At 41.4% G+C, this 20030-nt stretch overlaps 1 protein-coding gene across 1 annotated transcript in view; it reads left to right on the top strand.

The window, feature by feature from the left end:
- Positions 1-20030, top strand: part of LOC100705237 (receptor-type tyrosine-protein phosphatase gamma) — a 127493-nt gene that overhangs the window by 103625 nt on the left and 3838 nt on the right. The window contains exons 9-27 of the mRNA XM_005453547.4: positions 738-922; positions 3549-3657; positions 3763-3812; positions 3925-4657; positions 5587-5725; positions 8205-8296; positions 9978-10069; positions 11607-11703; positions 11818-11900; positions 12310-12444; positions 12540-12674; positions 13711-13883; positions 14012-14147; positions 16885-17031; positions 17475-17568; positions 17978-18054; positions 19230-19358; positions 19520-19666; positions 19834-19976. Coding sequence (XP_005453604.1) covers positions 738-922; positions 3549-3657; positions 3763-3812; positions 3925-4657; positions 5587-5725; positions 8205-8296; positions 9978-10069; positions 11607-11703; positions 11818-11900; positions 12310-12444; positions 12540-12674; positions 13711-13883; positions 14012-14147; positions 16885-17031; positions 17475-17568; positions 17978-18054; positions 19230-19358; positions 19520-19666; positions 19834-19976 — 2896 coding nt within the window. The remainder of the gene's footprint in view (positions 1-737; positions 923-3548; positions 3658-3762; positions 3813-3924; positions 4658-5586; positions 5726-8204; positions 8297-9977; positions 10070-11606; positions 11704-11817; positions 11901-12309; positions 12445-12539; positions 12675-13710; positions 13884-14011; positions 14148-16884; positions 17032-17474; positions 17569-17977; positions 18055-19229; positions 19359-19519; positions 19667-19833; positions 19977-20030) is intronic.

The raw sequence follows: 20030 nt of genomic DNA, 5'->3' as shown, positions 1-20030 counted from the left end.
AATTTCAATTTGGCAGAAACTCTGAGAGCACATAATCATTTGACACTAGTTCCTGATTGCTGTTGCCCTGATCTGCTGAGAAGCATGTCCAGATTGTCCCTTACCCATACTGATGGATCCCTGTGTAAATATCCTTGCTGCAGCCTGCACTGCCACCTTGAGGACGATTTACAGATTATCTTTTGTCTCCTTTGTGCGTAGTGTTTAATCTGACAAATTGGGTATGGGCATGTTGCTGCTAGATAATCTGTACTACATGCCCTCCACGCGGTGCTTGGTTATTTTATATTTTGCCTGTGCTTTTTTTTTTCTCCTTCTTTTTTTTGGCATGAAAAAGGCACAAAATGTCCAGATTGACAATCTGCACACACCTGAGGTTGTGCGTGACCCAACTGAAGCCTTCAGGAGTATTTTTGTTATTGAGTTACTTTAGCTTCGTGCACTTCTGGGTGTTTCTCAAGTGGAAATGGCTTTGAGTCAAGCGAGCGGGATTTTGTAATAAGCCTGTTAAAAGGCAACCTTCATTCTACCCACACATGTCAACAGACAAAAACACATGTGGTCAAGCAGTCATCCCAATCAGTCTTCCATCTTCACCGAGCTGTATTCAGTCAGTGAAAAAGTGACACCACTGTTTACTTCCTTGTCAGTCTTTTTTTGTCCCCCCCCCCCTTTTTCTTTCTTTTCATGCTGGCTTGTTCTCATATCCTTCTGTTTTTTCTCTCTGGTCTTTTTAGTGTGCAGCAGTGCCCCGGTGAGCATGAAGATCCAGCCGCTAAACCAGACGGCATTGATGGTGAGCTGGGAACGCCCTCTGACAGTCTACCACCCACCTATCACCAGTTACATGGTCTCCTACAGCTGGGTGAAACGTGATGTTGCTGATGAAAAGACCTTCACCAAGACCGGGGATCAGAGCATGGTGAGTGTGGCTGTTTAAAAGCTTTTATTTAATTCTTTTACAATAAATGTTGCATAAACAGCTCTGATTGGTGTGCAGAGCCTCAGATGTATCTGTCAGGATCAGAGGTTGGCCAGATCAGTGACGGTGTGTATTGGAGGTGACAGGTTATGATGAACTCTGCATGTGGCTGTTGGCTGATATGAGGGCCCAGACACTCTGCTGTCACTCACCTGTCTAAGAATAGAAGCACAGGCCCGTCACAAACTTTGACGTGTCACACTGAGATACTGTATATATAATGTGTTCAAAATTGCAGCTGTGGCCTTTATCCAGGTGTAGCATTTACCAATGTGTTTATTTGCATTTAGGTTTGAATCAGCCTCAGAAGTAGGCACCTCTATTACAGGGTGAACAAAAAAAAAAAACACATACAGACCGAGGCAGCGTAAACAAAATAATATATTCGCTTTTATTTTCCCAATTTAAAAAGCAATCATTTAAAAAATCTTCAGTTTTCAGGCAGTACAAGCGGCTCTTTCAACAGAAACTTCTGTTACTAACATATGCAGAGCAAGTGTACCCTTTTAGATCTTTGCTCCACTGATCATATAATTCATCTCGCTGCCTTAAACAGTGAGTTAGCACACTTCGGTTCTTACTGTAGCTTTTCAGCAGAATATTCAGTGGTGTCCACAGATATATCCTCCCTCTGCAGGAGGTTGCACCTACAGGGCTGTTCTTTTTCACTCTATATATTCTTCTCTCTGGTCACATATTTTTGCATTTGTGGAAATCCAACACCCAGCTGTGCATCTCTTTAAAGCCCACTGACCCCCAGCTGTTTTTATAGTCCGCATGACTGGCTTTTTTGATATAAACAGTGCAGAGGAGAAAAATCTCATCTCACCAGTTCAGAGACCTGGGATCAGTTCCCTGGTGGCAGTGCTACCTCCAGCTTGGCGCATTCCAATAAACACAGTTGTCATGGGCTGGAAGCTCGTGAGGGATCTTGTAATGTTGCTGCACTAGTGACTCCTATTTGGTGCGGGTAACTGCACAGAAGGGGTGAGATCTGAAGGCAAGAGCTGGCTAATCCTTTAAGGTAATAACCCCCTTCACTCAAGCGTGTTTGCCTCACTTTGATGTTTAACCTTCACTGTGCAGAAGGATCCAATTGCAGAGTCTGGCACTGAATTTTATTTTATTTTTTAAACAATCGTTCTACAGGATGATTTCATGACATTATGACTAGTTTAGAAGCGAATTTTGCAGCGTGCAACTTGCACGAGTTCGATGCCTCCGGTGTGCGCACACACTCTCGGTGAATAAGGAGACGCGTTGTGTTCAGCAGTTACACAATGAACAATGATTTGCATATTCATAGATTCTGGGAGAAAGGAGGAGGAGATGTAATTTTAAGAATTTTAAACCAGGTAATTGAACTACTTTGTGCGAGGAAAAACACTTCAGACACAAATTATTATTCCGTGCAGCTTATCTTTAATACTGTGTTTCCTAAAACATGCCTGGAGGAGAACTTGAACTTCGAATGTAGCTACTGAAGCTTAGAAAATGATGGACAAGTGAGCTGAAATCAATATGCAACCAGGCTTCTGGCAGTCAAGAACTCCTCCACAAAATAAACTGTTATTCTCATCAAAAAACATACCATAAGTTAATATTATTCCCTTTGTTGAATTATTGTCGCTCATTGTGGACAGTAGTTCACATCTCACTTGCAGCAACAATGGTTATACCTGATGTTACCCATAGCTTTCTCTCATTATTTGTGAATTTTGGCGTCTTTCATTAATATTTACTGACTTTTTTAGCTCTGTTAATGATTACTGCACCCTGATGTTCTTCTTATATCTCTACAGTCTTCATTTTCTGTACTCTCTGGCCATAAAAGAGCAGCGCGTTCTCCATAAAGGCTGCTGCACTGTGAAAATGCTTACTTAGATATCAAGTGTCATCTAAACTTTGTTACGGAAGATGTATTACCCACGATGTGACTGGTGAACCATGTTGGGCTCGTGAGGCTAAGTGACTATTTTTCGTGGAATGCATTAATGTAATAACATGATTTATTTGTCGTGGTGAAGTGGGAGACCTGTAAATTTGCATTGTGCTTTGATTTCAAATGGCTGACTGAGAGAATGATTATAGTGTCCGTGTGGTGCTCTGTCCGTGCAGTTACACTCCATTAATACAGTCGATCAGCCTCTTTTTCTCACATTATTCTGTCCACTTCTCCCTCTCTGCACTAAAGTCCTTATTTTGCTCACTTCATTTCCATTTCAATTTTCAGTTTCTATCTCTGGACACCTTTATCTGAATTATTTTGGAGAAATACTGGCTCTGCAACACCAGAGGCAATCATCCACCTATTCTGAGGGCACTTTGAATACAAGTTAAGCCATCTGCAACCTGCAAAAACACAATTAAATTAAACAGAAAATAACCTTTCTAAACAGCTTCGAAGTTGTGGGCCACAGACTGTTGGCCAAGCAGTAGTTTAAAATGGAACGCGTTCATTGGAGGCTATTTGAATTATTAGCGTTTGCCTTTTCAAATGCGTTAATGTATTACAATGCATATTCAGTTAGAATTGACAGTATTTTATGTGTGTTTTCTCTTACAGAAAGCAGTCATCACTAACGTTTCCCCTGACATCCTGTACCTGTTCAGAGTGCAGGCAGTGTGTCAACATGATCTGCGCAGTGATTTTAGCCAAACACTGTTGTTCAGAGGTATGTGGTCACAGCAGGTGTAGTCTAAGGCCTTTGTTCTTTCTTCAAATGCACTAATAGATGGATACATAAAAAATTTATGTCCCTCCCTCTTTTGTTTCACAGCTAATACAACAAGAATTTTTGAAGGATCTCGAATTGTGAAGACTGGGATGGTTAGTTGACCAGAAGATGGCAGTGCGCATTTCTTTTTGCATCTCAGTGACGTTCATGTCATATTCTGTTGGGTAACCATTTTTTTCCCCCCTCTCTGCCCATCTCTCACAGCCCACAGTTTCTCCTGCGTCCTCAGCAGACATGGCTCCAATCAGTTCTGGTTCCTCCACGTGGACGTCCTCTGGTATCCACTTCTCCATTGTCTCCATGGCAACAGGGATGGGCCCCTCTTCTAGTGGCAGCCAGGCCACGGTGGCATCGGTAGTGACGAGCACCTTGCTGGCAGGCTTGGGTGTCGGCGGAGGGGTCATCTCCTCCATGCCCAGCTCTGTTTGGCCCACGCAGGCGCCTCAAGCCACTCAGAACCCCACACGTCCATCCACCGCGCCCGCAAAGTCCAACAACGAGCAGACGCCACCTCAGGGCTCCGAGACAGACAACGCGTCTGAGGAGAATAATGCTCCGCACGAGGGTGAAGAGGAGGGGGAGGAAGGCGAGAAAGACGGGGAGAAGGAGGAGGAAGAGCATCAGAAGAAGAAGAAGGAAAAGACTGTAACTGATAATGGGGAGAAACAAGCGAACAGCACTCTGGCCAAAAAACCTTTAATCCCCACCCCCGCATCTACAGCCAAAGAGAAAGGAGAAGGGAAACCTACAGTTAAAGGCACCACAGTACCTCCGAGCACTGGTGAAGACGTGGAGAGCAACCCCGCAGGTGTAAACCCAGTGTCCACTCAGGAGCCACGTAATAGCAGCGTAAAGACGCAAATTCCCAAGAATTTACCTACAAAGATTCCCACTGAAAACGAAAATGCAAACAGCTGGCCTTTCTCTGTCCACACTGGTGAGCAGGACATTTCGATTCCTGTGTTTTTGTTTTATTTTTATTTTTTTCTCCTCATACCGAAAAATCTTTTGAACTCTTGTTAAGCCTTTTTTCCCTTGTTGTCGGCTATTGTGCCAGGCAAGACTTCTTTCCAAAGCACAGTTCTGTAAACACCACCAACACTTACAGAGACCAGTTTAGCAGAACAAATAACTTGATATAAGACGCTAACTACACTGGTTACCATCTCGGTCAAAGACGGCGCCCCAGGCGTTTGTGTCACTACAACACAGAGACCTGAAGGAAGAAGTAGGCTGTCTGCCAGAGGGACTGTGCCTCAAGGAATTCCTTTAAGCATGTTTCAAAAGAGTTTGTTTCGAGGGAGAGCATTTATGAAGATGTCTTTGCCTCTTCTTTTATTTTTTATTTCCCCCTCAACAAACCATGAAAATACTAGAAGTGGCACTGAGAAATGTAAAAAGGCAGTTGGCATTAGTGATTATCAATAACAATATAAACAAACAACACTGCGGTTTTCTTTTGAATCTGATCAACCAACCCAATCACATTGTTTTAATCATCTAATTAGAGTTAATCTTGAGCTCTTGTAAAATGTGTTTGTTCTCTCCCTGATTTGTGTTTGTGTTTGTTTTTTTTCCATAATGAGTTCTGTCTAGGCTTTTAATTTTTGGAAACAATTTATTTTGTGAACATTATAGAATTAATGGAGAAAAGCCTAGCATAGTGTCCCAGCGTTTAACTGAAGAGAAGACTGCAACGCAAAGACTAACCCTACTCTGTTCCAAGATTTCCATTTTATCTACAAACAAAACATCAGAATAGCCTTTAAAAATATTCATGGAGGCACTTTATAAGCGCGCAGATGAAACTGTATAAGTCAGTACTACATATTTAGACATTTAACATGTGTTTGTGTTGTCTTTCAGACAGAACCACCATGTCCAATGGGATGCGGCCACCTCACCCGGGGATGGGCAGGATGGTGTGGATTGTCCCCTTGGTGGTGGTGTCTGCTCTCACTCTGCTGTGCCTCATCATGCTGCTAATTGTGATGGTCTACTGGAGGTGAGAGAGAGTTCACAACCTCATTCCCGGGGCTCCATCTTAGTTTGTTAGAACAGTAAATTGCTATGATGAAGTGCTGTAGCATTTTATTAAAAATAAAAAGCCTTATCTTTACTGGGTGTGGGGCTGATGATGTCCCCGATTCCTCCTTTAGAGGTATAAAAATAAAACTACAGCTGCCCCTCACTCACACTGGACCTCTTGAATGCATTTTCTTCTCTGTTCATGTTTTCTACTAAGTAACCCACCTGCATTTAAGTGTCCTCAGCATGGTTTGGGCTTAGCAAGGGTACTAATGCTGCTTTCTTCCCTTTGCGTTGTACATTTTGCCCATCACCCACCTGGGTGAGGGGCAGGAGACCTGAAGGCCCTGCAATGCCAGCATGGGTCCCAGCTGTGTCTTCATCTGCTGGGCTAATTTCCAGCCATGCTATTGGAGCCCGAGTAATTACACAGGCCAGGCCACAAGCACATGTCGGCTGGTTAATGAGTAACAAATGGCACTGTAGGTTACTTCCTCAGCTGGTCCTGTGTATATTTACTGCCGCTACTTGTAAAGGATTTTATTTGTTTATAGACTCTTTAGAAATAAATATTTGAAATGTGTTAAATGCATTTAAATGGGTTTTTTTTGTTTTTGTTTTTTTGATTTGATCGCCGCAGCAAATGTTTATATCACCTTGCTGTGACAGATAATAAAACAGTGAGATATAATTAAAAGTGTGGTTATTGGCTCCACAGAGGTGTTAAAAACCAGAGCTGAAAGCAAGATGACTGTACAGATTCGGTTAGCGAGAGTTTGGGTATTTGAGTAGAAAAGCAGGGGCAGCTTTGAGATTTGAAATGGCCATCGCAGCTGCTGTTGTGACAGCTCAGACAGTTCACAGACAATGCCTGCTTCCCTTAGGGAAAAGGCTACGGTGAAAGATGAAATCAACCCATTTACTCTTCATCCTCTGCGTGGTCTCTCTTAGTGACACAGAGGCTATCTAAACCCGTGAGTTCCTCTGGTTCCAGATGTTTTGTTCATTATCATATCAACTTAATTCCACCATACATTTGATTTTTAGAGGCGTCTATGGAGAAATGTATGGCCAGTGAATTATCTATTAAAGCTTCCCTGTTTGGGTTTATCTGAGGTTATGAGTCTGGTGTTAATTGCTGGTGTTGCCCATCTGGAAGCCTGTGAGGCTCAAGGTGTTGGCTGAAAACTGACAGATATAAAACCGAGAACAAACCCAGTCCCACATTTATGACTCAGTATTGCTGACACCAGTATTGAATGGGACACCTCCTTTTTTTTCTTTCCTTTTTTTCCCTTCTTAATTGGAATTCATTAATAAAGCTGTTAAACTGGCCTTAATGCAAGCTACTCTTCTGAGAGTCAGGAAGACGACATGGACGATGCCGGTTAGTTAGCAGGACCACATCTGCCCTCAAAGGAGGCCATTAGATTGGGAGGCTGCGACTGAAACCGGGGGGAGCGCTCCTCCCCCGTTTGTTTTCACCTTTCCTCTCTCCCGCTCTCTTTTCTTTCTATCACTTCTCTCTCCCTTGCCGTCTCTGTTTGGCTCCTCTCTTCCTGCATTTTCTTTTTAAATACAGTTCCACCTTTTTGTTTCCGTTTCATCTCTCTCTAAGAATGACTAGCATCTGCTCCCTCCTCTGCATGGCGTACAGGTAGGGTTAAAGCTGGGGTATGTTAGCACTGGGATGAAACGTGAGTCTTATAGGACAGATTGCATGCGAGAGCACCGAGTCAGTATACCAGGTGTTCCGGTTCCTCACTGGTATTGTCAGTCGCGCTAGAGCTGCTGATTATTTTTAATGCACAGCTGACCTTTTTACAAATCTGTTTTAATATCACCAGATAAATAACCTCAATGCTTTCGAAAGAGCATGGCTGCTTGCAGTTTGTCACTCTGTGAACTTTGAACTTCAGGCTGTATGAAAATTTTGATTGAATTGTCCTGGCAGTATTTGCAAAGATCCAGGCTTTTTGAAACAGCTTTTTGAGCAGCAGCAGAAGCAGCAGCTGCTGCCAACAATGAGTATTTACTCCAGAAAATGCATCTTGAAGTTGATTTCCTTGTCCTCAAAGTCCCTTGAAAGAGACCCTGAGAAGAGAAAATGTGTTTGGATTAGTTGTCTTCGGTTTGCATAAAGAGCCAAACTCGGCTCGGCGCTGCAGCATGTCACCGTGAGTTGTTTACCTGGTCCCTGTAGTCAGCGAAGGCTCTGTTTCCAGGAGCCACTCACTCTGTGTGCGATCAGCTGTGTCCTAACTTCTCTGGGGTTTTCATTAGGAGTTTTCTGCTGTTGTCATTCTGTTCAACATTTCTATGCTGATGTTGACGGACCGGATCTGAGAACAACCGGCTAACGACTCCCTCAATACACTTGGCTGCATCATTTGAGCTGATAGTGGGTGGGTTTACTGTGCCACATTCACTATACTTATCTCTCTGGGTCCCTGCAGGAGATTTTTCCAGACAGCTCACTTTTATGTGGAGGAGAGCAGCTCTCCACGGGTGGTGGCCAATGAGAATATCCCAGTCATCCCTATACCAGGTGAGCTATGTTTTCTATACTGTGTCAGACATTTAATTTATCGGTTTTAACGAGCCAGAGTGTACTTTGTCACACATCAGACTGAAACTGGACTTGCATGAAACCTGTTTGGTATGATTTGTATGTGAAGTTGTGGCTTTAAAAAAGTACTGTATTGTTTTAGTTAATGTGCCAAAAAAAAAAAAATATGTTGGACAGCAAACAAGTTGAAGTTTGCTGAAAGTGATTTAAACAAACCAAAAAATAAAGTAATGGATAAAGTGTTTTCTCAAGTTCTCCATCGCTTTAGGCTAACAGTAGCAGATCAGCATTTGTTTGCTAAAGGTAATCCATAAATGGTTCAGGTACATGATGGTGCCAGTGAAGAGGTAATTTATCAGACTACAAATATAAGGAATCACTGTTGCAGATGTTCCCGTTGCAGAAATTTTGAGTCTGATCTAATAAATCTGTTCTTTAACCTTAAAAAAAATTCAAGACAAAACTTAAATTTAGTTTATTAAATCTCTTCTTTAACCTTAAAAACTAGTTTTTTAAGACATAAACAGAAGACTAATGGAATCTTGACTTACTTTTATCGATTTATGTCTACTGATGTATTGCACATTTACAAGGCGTCATTAATTCTTTTCAAAGGGTTTTCTGTATTGCCTTAATGTCTACTTTGCAGTTTCTGTTCATTTACATGTGAATTGACTCCCGGAACAGCACTGTAGAAGTTGTGTGACTGGCTTTTCTTAGCCCTTAATGTCCCAGGCAGCAGTGGAGTGGCAGCTAGTCGATATCAGACTTTACTTTCACAGTCGCTTAAAGCTCAGGGACATTTCAAGGCTGTGACATCAGTCGAGCTATAATCATGATGCTAGTATTGACTCTGCATGCACTCTGTTTTTATTGCTCTTTCTTTGTTTCTTCCCTTGTTTCTCTTGTTGTTTGTTTGTTTGTTTCTCTCTTCCCCCCTCCTCCCCCACTATATTTTAGATCAAATAGATCTGCTTATCTATTTGTGTATATTTGTAGTGATTCAGAAGTTTGAAATGGAGCTGTGGGACCTTTCAGCCCACCTTTTGTTCAGCTTTATGTCCTGTCAAGAATGGGCCTAATCAGCCTTAGTCTATTACACTTTCTAGCTGCCACAAAGCCACATTTCACCCAGAGCTACTCTGATGAACTGATCAGGCTGATAGGTCTCTTGACACTAATATAGATGGAAAAAAGACACTTTGATAAATGACCAGATTAATAGGCAAGAATTCACCTCTATGCTGTAGCCACCGAGGCAAGTAAAAGCCTCGGAGGCCCCAGCTGCTAGTGTGTATTAGTTAAGACATTGGCCAGAATCGGTAGCGATGACAGCTGGGTCTCCTGCACTGTCCCTGTGTGATGCTGACCAGCCTTATCAAAGATCTCTCATGTGTGATTTGGAGCTGATTTGGCTCAGATGAGACAGATGTGTCTTCTGTAAAGCTCAAAATGCCAAAATCTAGGTGTTTGTGATAGAGGTCACTTGGTTATTTTGGGTTTTTTTTTTCCTTTCTTTTTGTTAAAAAATAATCTACCAGTCTCACTGACATAGTGATGCCACGTAAAAGTAAACAAAGTCACAAATTTCTTTAATTTCTGTGAGTAAAGAAAGCGATGACATAATGGGCACTTGCTGTGTTTACTGCTTCCCCTGCAGATGACATGGAGGCCATCCCCGTTAAGCAGTTTGTGAAACACATCATGGAGCTCTACAAAAACAACATGCAGGGTTTTGCTGAGGAGTTTGAGGTACTCTTTGATACAACATTTTGAAGCATTGTTAACCCTCGCTGCGTACAGAGTGGTGTTTTACATCAGAGCTGGGTTTTGTTGTTCTGCATGAAGGAGCTAAAACATCTATTGTTGCCTTTTAGTTCTACTCTGCTTTACATTCATGGTAACCTACAAACTAAACAAGAAGAGAGGTCATGTTTGCCAACATGCAACTCTTTGATTGGGCAGTTTTGACAACTTTGTGCTGACAGCAGGTCTCGCAGTCCTTTACTACTCATTTGTATTTATAAAAGAAAAGGTCCTGAAGGTTTATTGATAAACGAGCATCATCATGAATGGAGATGAGCGAGTAGAAAGGGTACGAAAAGCCTTTTAAAATAATTACTGTGGTGTTGCTGCATTTTATGTATTTCTTTCACTTAGACAAAGAACCATAAAATCGAGCCAATCAAGTCGATCTGCTTCGTTTTCACGCCACAAACCTCGCCACACTCTGCTTCAGGGAGGAACTTTCCTCGTAGTCTTCCTCTATGTAGTTTAACGCTCAGCCATAAAGGGACGATGGTATCTGTATCTAATGTAATCTTAGGCAAGTTCGATTCGCAGTGATCTCAATCTAAAGGTCAGAGGTCAAGCTTTATGAAAATCTTGTGACTGCAATTTTCACTTCACATTATTTGATAGATACATCTACTAAGAGTCTGAGGGGTAGCACAGGAGTTTTCACACCTGTCCAAACCCAACAAACCAAATAAGAAGTTTCCAGATTTTCTTTGAAGTAAAAAAAAAAAAAAAAATTACGTACATTCGCATAAAAGCACATAAACTAGTGCTGGTACTGCTAAACTACTGAGCACAGAATTCATCTTTTGTACACGCCCTCTCCAAATGGGCCTGCCAAATCTGAACAATGGTTGGACATTATATCATGCACACACTCGTGCGCGGGGTTGCTAATTTTGAACAGATGGTTGAGAGAAAGATGGAGAGAGAGACGAGAGTGATGAAGGTTAATTAGAGAAGGTCTGTCTGCCGGTTGACCGGACGGGAACACACTCTCTGTGTAACTAGGTTAAGAAAGGAGGCAAAAGCTTCACCCCCAGTGTATTCCTTCTAATTGGGGTCATGTAATGCGATGCCTGTGTGCGCAATGTTCAAATGCACCACGACGAAGCTGTTTTGGAAGTGATTGTATTATTTTATTTTTTTGGGGGGGGGGGGGGGTGACTGAATGCATCATTCTGTAGAAAAGAAGAAGGCTGTTCTACTAGAGGCTCGAGTTCAAGCCCCAGTTGCAGCAAGCATCTGCTCTGAAGCGTCCTTGAATAAGACACAGAATCCATGCTAGAGGTTCGGCTTTAAATTAGGAGCTATGAGCTTGTTGTGCACAGGGGAGATCTGTAGGGGGAAAAAAATAAAACTTCCCCAACAATATAGTATCACAAAAAACACTAAGAGTTTGAGTAAATGTAACTTCTTTTTAGAATGTAATTCTGTTAGATCTTGCCTCCTTAATAAAATCCATTTGTTTATTTTTTTTCCCTCCCTGCAGGAGGTCCAACGCTCCACAGCCGACCTGAAAATCACAGCAGAACATTCCAATCATCCTGACAACAAGCACAAAAACAGATACATCAACATTGTGGCCTGTGAGTCAGCTGTAAAATCTGATTATGTCTGCCGCTTTGGATTCCAATAATGTTCATAAAACGGGTTTTCATCTTTTTAATAATTCTCACAAATATGTCAATGCTTCCCCTTAGACGACCACAGCCGGGTGAAATTACGGGCTTTGGCAGGAAAAGATGCCAAACATTCGGATTACATTAATGCCAACTATGTGGATGTGAGTTCAACCAGCCACTTAACATTGTTGAAGGTTTACTTTTCTTTTTTTTGTTTTTTGAAATGGAAAGGTTGCGAGTCTGAACCGCTTCAGCTGAACAGCTACTTGAATGAAGCAATAGTGTGATGTGAAAGAATTATTGGCAGTGCTAAACGGCTTGCTGACAGCTTTGTTTAAAATATCAATCGAGGTGTCCAAGCTATAAAACTGACAGATAGTAATAAAAATTTTGAAATTTATTTTCGAGAAATGTATTCATGCATGAATACGTATCATTACTGTCAGCTCAAGGAGTGAATTTCATGACCGGCAAATGTTTCGCCAGTAAATCGGTTATATCAGGAATATTGATAGAGGAGTGATTGCATCTTACCAGTAAACAACACTCCCTCCACTCTCCTGTTTTCAGGGCTACAACCAGCCCAGAGCTTATATAGCTGCTCAGGGCCCTCTCAAGTCTACATTCGAGGACTTCTGGAGGATGGTGTGGGAGCAGAACACTGGAGTCATAGTCATGATCACGAACCTTGTGGAGAAAGGAAGAGTAGGTTCACTTTGATCTTTCACATAGTCGAAGCAAAGATTTGACTGGAATTCAGATGGGTTCAAATGTTCCTCGGTGCGTGCTGTGTGTTTCAGAGGAAATGTGACCAGTACTGGCCAACAGAGAACAGCGAGCAGTATGGAAGCATCGTGGTGACCCTGAAAAGCACCAAAGTGCACGCTTGCTACACATTGCGCCGTTTCCTTATTAGGAACACTAAAGTTAAAAAGGTAACCAGACACTTGCACTATAATAAACCTGCTGAAATATTGAAACATCGACATCACTGTCCAGTCAAAAGAAAACACTGGTCGACATCTGCCTGCTTCAGAAATGTATTTTGTAAATATGAATTTGCTCTAATCACAGAGAATTTTTGTGCACTCTGAAAATTATTAATATTATTCCAATTTGGAATTAGTGGGAAACATCTGATTACACTGAACAGATCAACGGATCAAGCCAAGGTTGTATCCATGTGTAATATGAGATGCATCATGTTTTTTTGGAGGGGGGGTGGGGGGTTGTGGATTATAATTAAAAACCTTCCCAAAAAATGAAATCAGGACAGATTTATAAGGGTAATCAGATTTATCAGGTCACATTTATCCAACATGTTCTCTCTGACTGTTAAATCTTAACGCAGCTTTCATTATCATTCATTTTGGTATGCCCCCCCCCACGATTCAGTAACCATAGCGACTACCTTGCACCAGTCATTTCCTGGAAACGAATATTTAGTAACAACTAATCTTAACATTAGAACTTGTTTGTGTTGTGGGGGTAGAACTTTAAGTGATTGTGGGCAGGTTACAGAGTAAAATGTCATATTCATCAAACCATTAGTGAGCCCTCACGTCCTGTGAACGGAGGCCGTGCCAAACTCGCGTCAGGACAGAATAAAAGCAATCACTGAGAAATATTGATTTGTAGTATCCCTGTTCTCTAAGGGATTATGTGCACCCAAACAGTGCAGAGCAGTCACAGGATGTCCTTGTGTAAAGGTGAACGGTGCGAGTTTTTCTATTAATTCATCACCCATTTTTCTTTCAGTAACCGGCCGTACACAGTTCATGGGTAACCACGGGGAGATCCAGAGTTTTTTGTACACGCTCATACCAGGAAACGCATTATAGTGTTGTAAAGAACAAATAAAGGCTTTATTTTCTGTTTAGAAATGCTGAGTGGGAGATTTCAAATGCTGTGCTGTTTATCGCCCGATTATTTTGTTCCGTGCTCAGAAATGTTGTTTCTGATGTCTTTCAGGGGCAGAAGGGGAACCCGAAAGGGAAACTAAATGAGCGCATTGTGGTCCAGTATCACTACACTCAGTGGCCTGACATGGGGGTACCGGAGTACACCCTTCCAGTCCTCACCTTCATCAACCGCTCGTCAGCAGCTCGAGCTGCAGACATGGGCCCTGTCCTGGTGCACTGCAGGTACATCATTATTACTTAGCTCCTGGGCTAGATGAGTGTTACTTATTAGCATTAGGCTCATATTTGCTGACCTGGCCAAAAGCCTCCTGTACGGGTTTGCTTATATTGCTTGTCGTTCTGCTCTTCAGTGCAGGCGTGGGGCGCACCGGAACATACATTGTCATTGACAGCATGCTGCAACAAATCAAGGACAAAAGCACAGTCAGCGTCCTGGATTTTCTCAAACATATCCGCACACAACGCAACTACCTAGTCCAGACTGAGGTAAGAAGCACTAAATAATCAGTTACTCTGGGAAATGTCTCTAAAGGTCATCTCTGATTAAAGATGGATAGGGAGTTATGAAAGCTGTTCACTTTGATACTCTAAGCTCAGGTAAAGGTCATGCTTCCTGCAGTTTCAGTGCAACACGCAGAGCAAAATGTGATGTGGTGAGACCAGAATGAGTCCATACTGGCTGTCCTCTGGCAGCACTTTAGTCATTTTTTTTAACTATCGGATGACTGATCATAGTTCCCTGCTGCCCCTGTCCATTTATATTCCTGCTATCTTCTCTATGAGATCAGTTCACAGACAACTGTCAGGAAGTGTGATGTTGTTGTCTCTTTCACGGTTTCATCTAAGCTTTTTAGTACCAGTTTAACTTGGAAAAAAACAGTTAATTTAACCAAATATTATATATTTTATCTTAATACCCTCACTAAATGTTAGAGGCAGATATTGTAGTTTTGATTTCACTGTCAAACATTTGGATGTTACATTAGAAGTCCACAATGACGGTCTGACCCACCTCACGGCATACAACCCTGAGCATGTCCAACAAAAAGCAGACTCCTGGTCACGCTCCTGACCTGCAAACTCTTCAAACTGAAAACTGCCTTTTGGTATCGGGCTCATAGCAGCAGATCCAGCTCTGATCAGCACTGATGATCCTCACCGTGAAAAGGTTCAGTTTGACAGAGAAGTTTCTGCCTGCTGTCAGTTTGACGTCTGCAGTGAAAGATTTCCAGGAAGCAACTTTGAAAGGGGAATCGGACAAATTCAGATTAAATGTTTTGTTTTGGGGGGTTTTTTTGTTATAAATTTCTTTTAACTGATTCTACTAGTTACTCTGCAGAATCAAAAATGTATTATCTAATCATTTATAAATACTAATATATATTATTTTAATGTCCGTAAATGTCTGTATTACCAAATTATGTTGTGTTTTTTATCTTCAGTAAACAATGCTTAAACTTGGCATGGAAGAGTACTTAGAATGAAAAATCTATATAATAATAATAATAATAATAATGATAATAATAATAACAATAACAACAATAACAATAATGATGATGTTTTTTCCTAACAATCATTTAAAATAAGCATTTTAATTAATAAACTCACTTTTTGTCAATAAAAGTAAATTGGCTTGGTGACCATAACTGCCTTTTGCTTTTATCTCCGAGTTAATGACCAATCATAATGAGCTTTGCCTCATTGGAATTTATTTTAAGCTTTCTTTTAATTGCACTTGATGAATTTATATTTTGCTAGAAAAACTGGTAGTTACTGAAAAATGTGGGTTTTTTTTTTTTTTTTTTTCCAGTGTTTGTACAATTGTAGCAATCTTCAAGGTCCACCTGTATTCTTCAGCACAGGCCGAACTCCCAAACAACCTTTCTCATCATTTCTTTAAGTAGTCTTCAGGAAAACTTCTTCAGGCTTCTTGAAGGACATTTGTTCAGTTCTCTCTCAAGATGATCTCACGTTGCTTCAATAATGTTGAGGTCTGGGGAGATCAATCCATCTCTGATCCTAGGATGTTTTTCTGCATTGGAATTGTGTTTGGGATGTCTGTTTAGGTTCTCAGTCATCCATTATGGTAATCTAAGGAACTTAAAAGAAACCGACTGGACTTTTTAAGTTTTGCGAATACATTTCACCTTTTTCCTGTGTTTGGGATCATTGTCATGCTGAAAATGAAGCTGCTACCAATCAGACGTTTTCCAGATAGTATTGCATGGTGGCTCCAAATCTGACAGCACTCCATTGCATTTATAATTCCGTCAATTTTGACAAGATCTCAAACACCACTGGCCCCAAACCACGACAGTGCCTCCACCATGTTTTACAGATGGTTGTAGACCCTCATTGTAGACCCTCCTTTAACAAGGAGTTTCATATCTGGATTCATCACTTCGTAAGACCTGCTAGTCTAGTTCTTGCGTAATTTGGGATACGTCAGCTTTTTCTGGTAAGAATGGGTCCTTGACAGCCACTCAGAGTTTTTTTTCTGATGAGGGCTAAGTGAGCAGCAGATGGTCCTGTGTCAGGTCTTTCTGGTTTCTTAAGGAGACGTCTTTCACATAGTATTGATATCTACATGCTGTAGATCGTTGTTTTTTTCTTAGGCCTGACATTTCTTCTGTCCTTCACTTGTCCATCTTCCTCTATTTTTTGAAAGCTCTTTGGGAATCATCTGGTTGGAGGGAAAACACTATTTTGTGCCTGTTGTCTCTGGTTTTTTTCACATATTCAACTAAAGTAATGGGAACAAATTTTGTGTTTTTGCAGCAGGTTGCCAGTAACAAAGTGCCTAAAGATACAATTTAAAATCAGTTCTTTGCTGCATTGTCTTTTATGTGTTGACACATCACTGATTCATCCTTTGAGTTTGGTGCCTTTTTATGTTTGAATGATTCGTAGGTCAGTGTCAAATGACTTTACAAACAAAACAAATAATTCCTGTGAGAGTGTTTAGGTAAACCGACTGGACTGAAAATGAGCGAAAAGAGAGCGTTGTCAAAATAAAAACTTTGAAACACCTTCAAAAAGCCTGGAGAAATATTGCTGGAGACTACTTTAAAAAGTCTGGCTCCTTGGAAGCAAAATATAAAGAAATGAGGGATGGATTAAGACTTTTACACAGTTTTATATATATGTATATGAAATGAAACCATAAAATAGTAAGATACATTTAAACATTTCTGAACGCCGTATACCTTTTATCTCCCATCAGGAGCAGTATGTTTTCATCCACGATGCTCTAATGGAGGCTATCCTGAGCAGAGAGACGGAGGTGCCCGCCTGGCAGCTTCACAGCTATGTCAACAGCGTCCTTACACCCAACTCAACAGGCCGCACACGGCTAGAGAAGCAGTTCAGGGTTAGTAAGCCTTCTGCGAGTCTAACTAGTCCCGTTAGACGAGCTGTCTGCGTCTGCAGTGGCTCCATCAGCTGCATTTGAGGTGGTCTTTGACTCAGAAGCTTGTTAGCAACACGCAGGCGGCTTTCCACTTGCAGACAGAAATAAATTGAGAGCGTCTCTGATGTTGATGCTAATAAAGTCATGTCTGTCACCCCTGCCGCCTTATGCAAAGCTTGATGAATGTTTCATTAAGCTCCTGCTCTTTCAACATCAGGAGAGACAAACTAATTGCTCCCACATAATGTCACTTCCTCCTGAGATTCACATGCTTGTTATTAATGTGAAAGACTTGCTGTTAATTTTGGGGTTTAAACAGTATTATATCTTAGTTTTTGTGTGTTTGATTTTAATTTACAGCGACTCTCCGGACTAAAATCTAATTTTGCCTTCTCTCCTGCCAGCTGCTGACTCAGTGCAACACACGCTTTGTGGAGTGCTTCAGCGCCCACAAAGATTGCAACAAGGAAAAGAACCGCAATTCCTCAGTGGTTCCCTGTGAGTATTTACAACAGCATACTTGACATGGAGCCGAGGCTTCGGCGAACCAAGGTCATGTCGAACAAGCTCTCGGCAAGAACGTGTTTAAATAATCTTCCATGAATCGTATCAATCTTGTGTTGGTTAATTTTGTAAATGAAAGGAAATGAGAATTGGACTCAGATTTGCTTATGGCAGATTTTGCAGCCTCTCTTTATTCATATTTCCCACATTAAAATCGGTTGCCGTAGTCCTATAAGTTAATCTTTCTATGCCTTGGTGAAACCCTGATGATGGAAAAGGAGGTCCTTGTTGCTATAGCAACAGTCGGGACTGGTAATAAATGTGTGCATTATCAGTCAGTGCAATATTACAGAGGCCGGGGTTCTGATTCAAAATGTGTTTTTCTATCTCTGCCTCTCAACAGCGGAGCGAGCAAGGGTTGGACTCGCCACTCTGCCTGGCATGAAAGGAACAGATTACATTAATGCATCCTACATAATGGTACAGTGTGATAGCTCCTGAGAGATTTTTTTTTGTTTACCCTTTGTCATTGTGGGGGTTTTTTGTTGTGTTTTGGGGGGTCTTTTTTTGAAGAATTTTATTGACTGATGTTTCCTGTCTTGCAATTGTTTGACAGGGACAGTGCTCAGTGTCTGAGAAAATAGCTATAAATGAACCAGAGTTAGAGCTATAGACTAGTTTGTAGCCGTGTCCCTGGCTAGTTCTGAAAAAGCGATCTATATTTAAATAATGACAAAGATGATGATTGTGATGTGGAGGTTACAAGTAGGTCCATAATTTGTTGAGCAGAGACATGAATTTTATAGTTCTGGCTCACAAAACCACCACATTGTTTTTACTGTGTGATTGGTTCTGCAGCATTTGGCTGAATCTGAGCAGAGTATAGCCCTGTACATGTCACATTTCATCCTGCTGCTTCTATCAGCAGTCACATCATCAATAAGCACTAGGGACTGGGTTCCATTTCCAGCCATACATGCCCATGCCATTAACATTGCCTCCACCCTGTTTGACAGATGACGTGTCATGCTTGTTTCTCTCCTTCTCCGTATTCCTCTCTCGCCATCATGCTGGTACATTAGTCTCGGTTCATCGGTCTGAAGTCTTTGTTTCCGAGTTCTTTTAAATGTTTCCCGACAAAGTCTAATCTGCTCTTCTTGTTCCTGAGTGTAACCAGTGGTTTGCACCATGTTGTAAACCCTCTGTATTTACGTTCATGAAAGCATCTTTTCATTGTTTATTTCAAATTACAAGGAAAAACTGCAAAACTAACCACATTGAATTGGCTTCAGATGTTATTTCTAATTCATTTGTCGTGAAATAACAAAGGAAAAAGCTCACCTGGACATGAAATGTGGTCGACAGTCAATTCTTTACTAAATTTTGGATCTCTTGTATTAAAATGCCTGGAATTCTTAAACATTTAATTCAAAATTTAATTTCAACCGAACTCAAATCTGCATTTCAATCACATTTCAGTTGTTTGATTTAAAATCACCTGTGGTGGTGTACAGAGGCAAAATTACTTTGTCACACAAATTATGGACCTAACTGCATTTAAGTTTGTGTTTTTTTTTTTTGGTGTGGGAAATATTTAATATGCATGAGTGCTGTGACCTTGAGAAAGACTAAAAGCTCACTGTCTGTCATTTCAGGGCTACTACAGGAGCAATGAGTTCATCATTACCCAGCATCCTTTGCCTCATACCACCACAGACTTCTGGAGAATGATTTGGGACCATAACGCTCAAATTATTGTCATGTTGCCCGACAACCACGGCCTGGTAAGCAATGGAGGAAGATTATACATTCTTCTCTGAAGTTTCTTATTTGTCTGTCCCGCAGTTTCTGATGGACGTGCACCGTTTATACGTGAACATTTAGAATGAAAATGAATCATTAGTGAAAAAGTAAATACCAGGTTTCTGTCATGGTTTCCCTGCAGGCTGAGGATGAATTTGTTTACTGGCCAAGTCGCGAAGAGGCCATGAACTGCATCGCCTTCACTGTCACACTCATCAGTAAGGACAGACTGTGCCTCTCCAACGAGGAGCAGATCATCATCCATGACTTCATTCTAGAGGCCACACAGGTAGCTGCTCCTCTGCCTCATTGCATCAGTGTTGGGTTATTATTACATGACGCATCACACGTCAGGAGTTCATCGTCTTTATTACATTTTATTTCAGTAGGGAAATGCTGTAATGTGTAGAATCCTAATTAAACATGTCATGGGTGTGCACTCTTCTTCTCCAACAGGACGATTACGTTCTGGAGGTGAGGCATTTCCAGTGCCCTAAATGGCCAAACCCTGATGCCCCTCTCAGCAGCACCTTCGAGCTCATTAGTGTCATCAAGGAGGAAGCCATGACTCGAGATGGCCCCACTATTGTGCATGATGAGTATGTTTAGATTTACTTTAATGGCTTTTGTGATGAGACTTACTTGGACTTAGA

Source organism: Oreochromis niloticus, linkage group LG5, assembly GCF_001858045.2.
Source record: "Oreochromis niloticus isolate F11D_XX linkage group LG5, O_niloticus_UMD_NMBU, whole genome shotgun sequence".
NCBI lineage: Eukaryota > Metazoa > Chordata > Actinopteri > Cichliformes > Cichlidae > Oreochromis > Oreochromis niloticus.
Note: the sequence above shows the minus strand (reverse complement) of the source record. Positions and strands in the feature narration are given on the sequence as shown.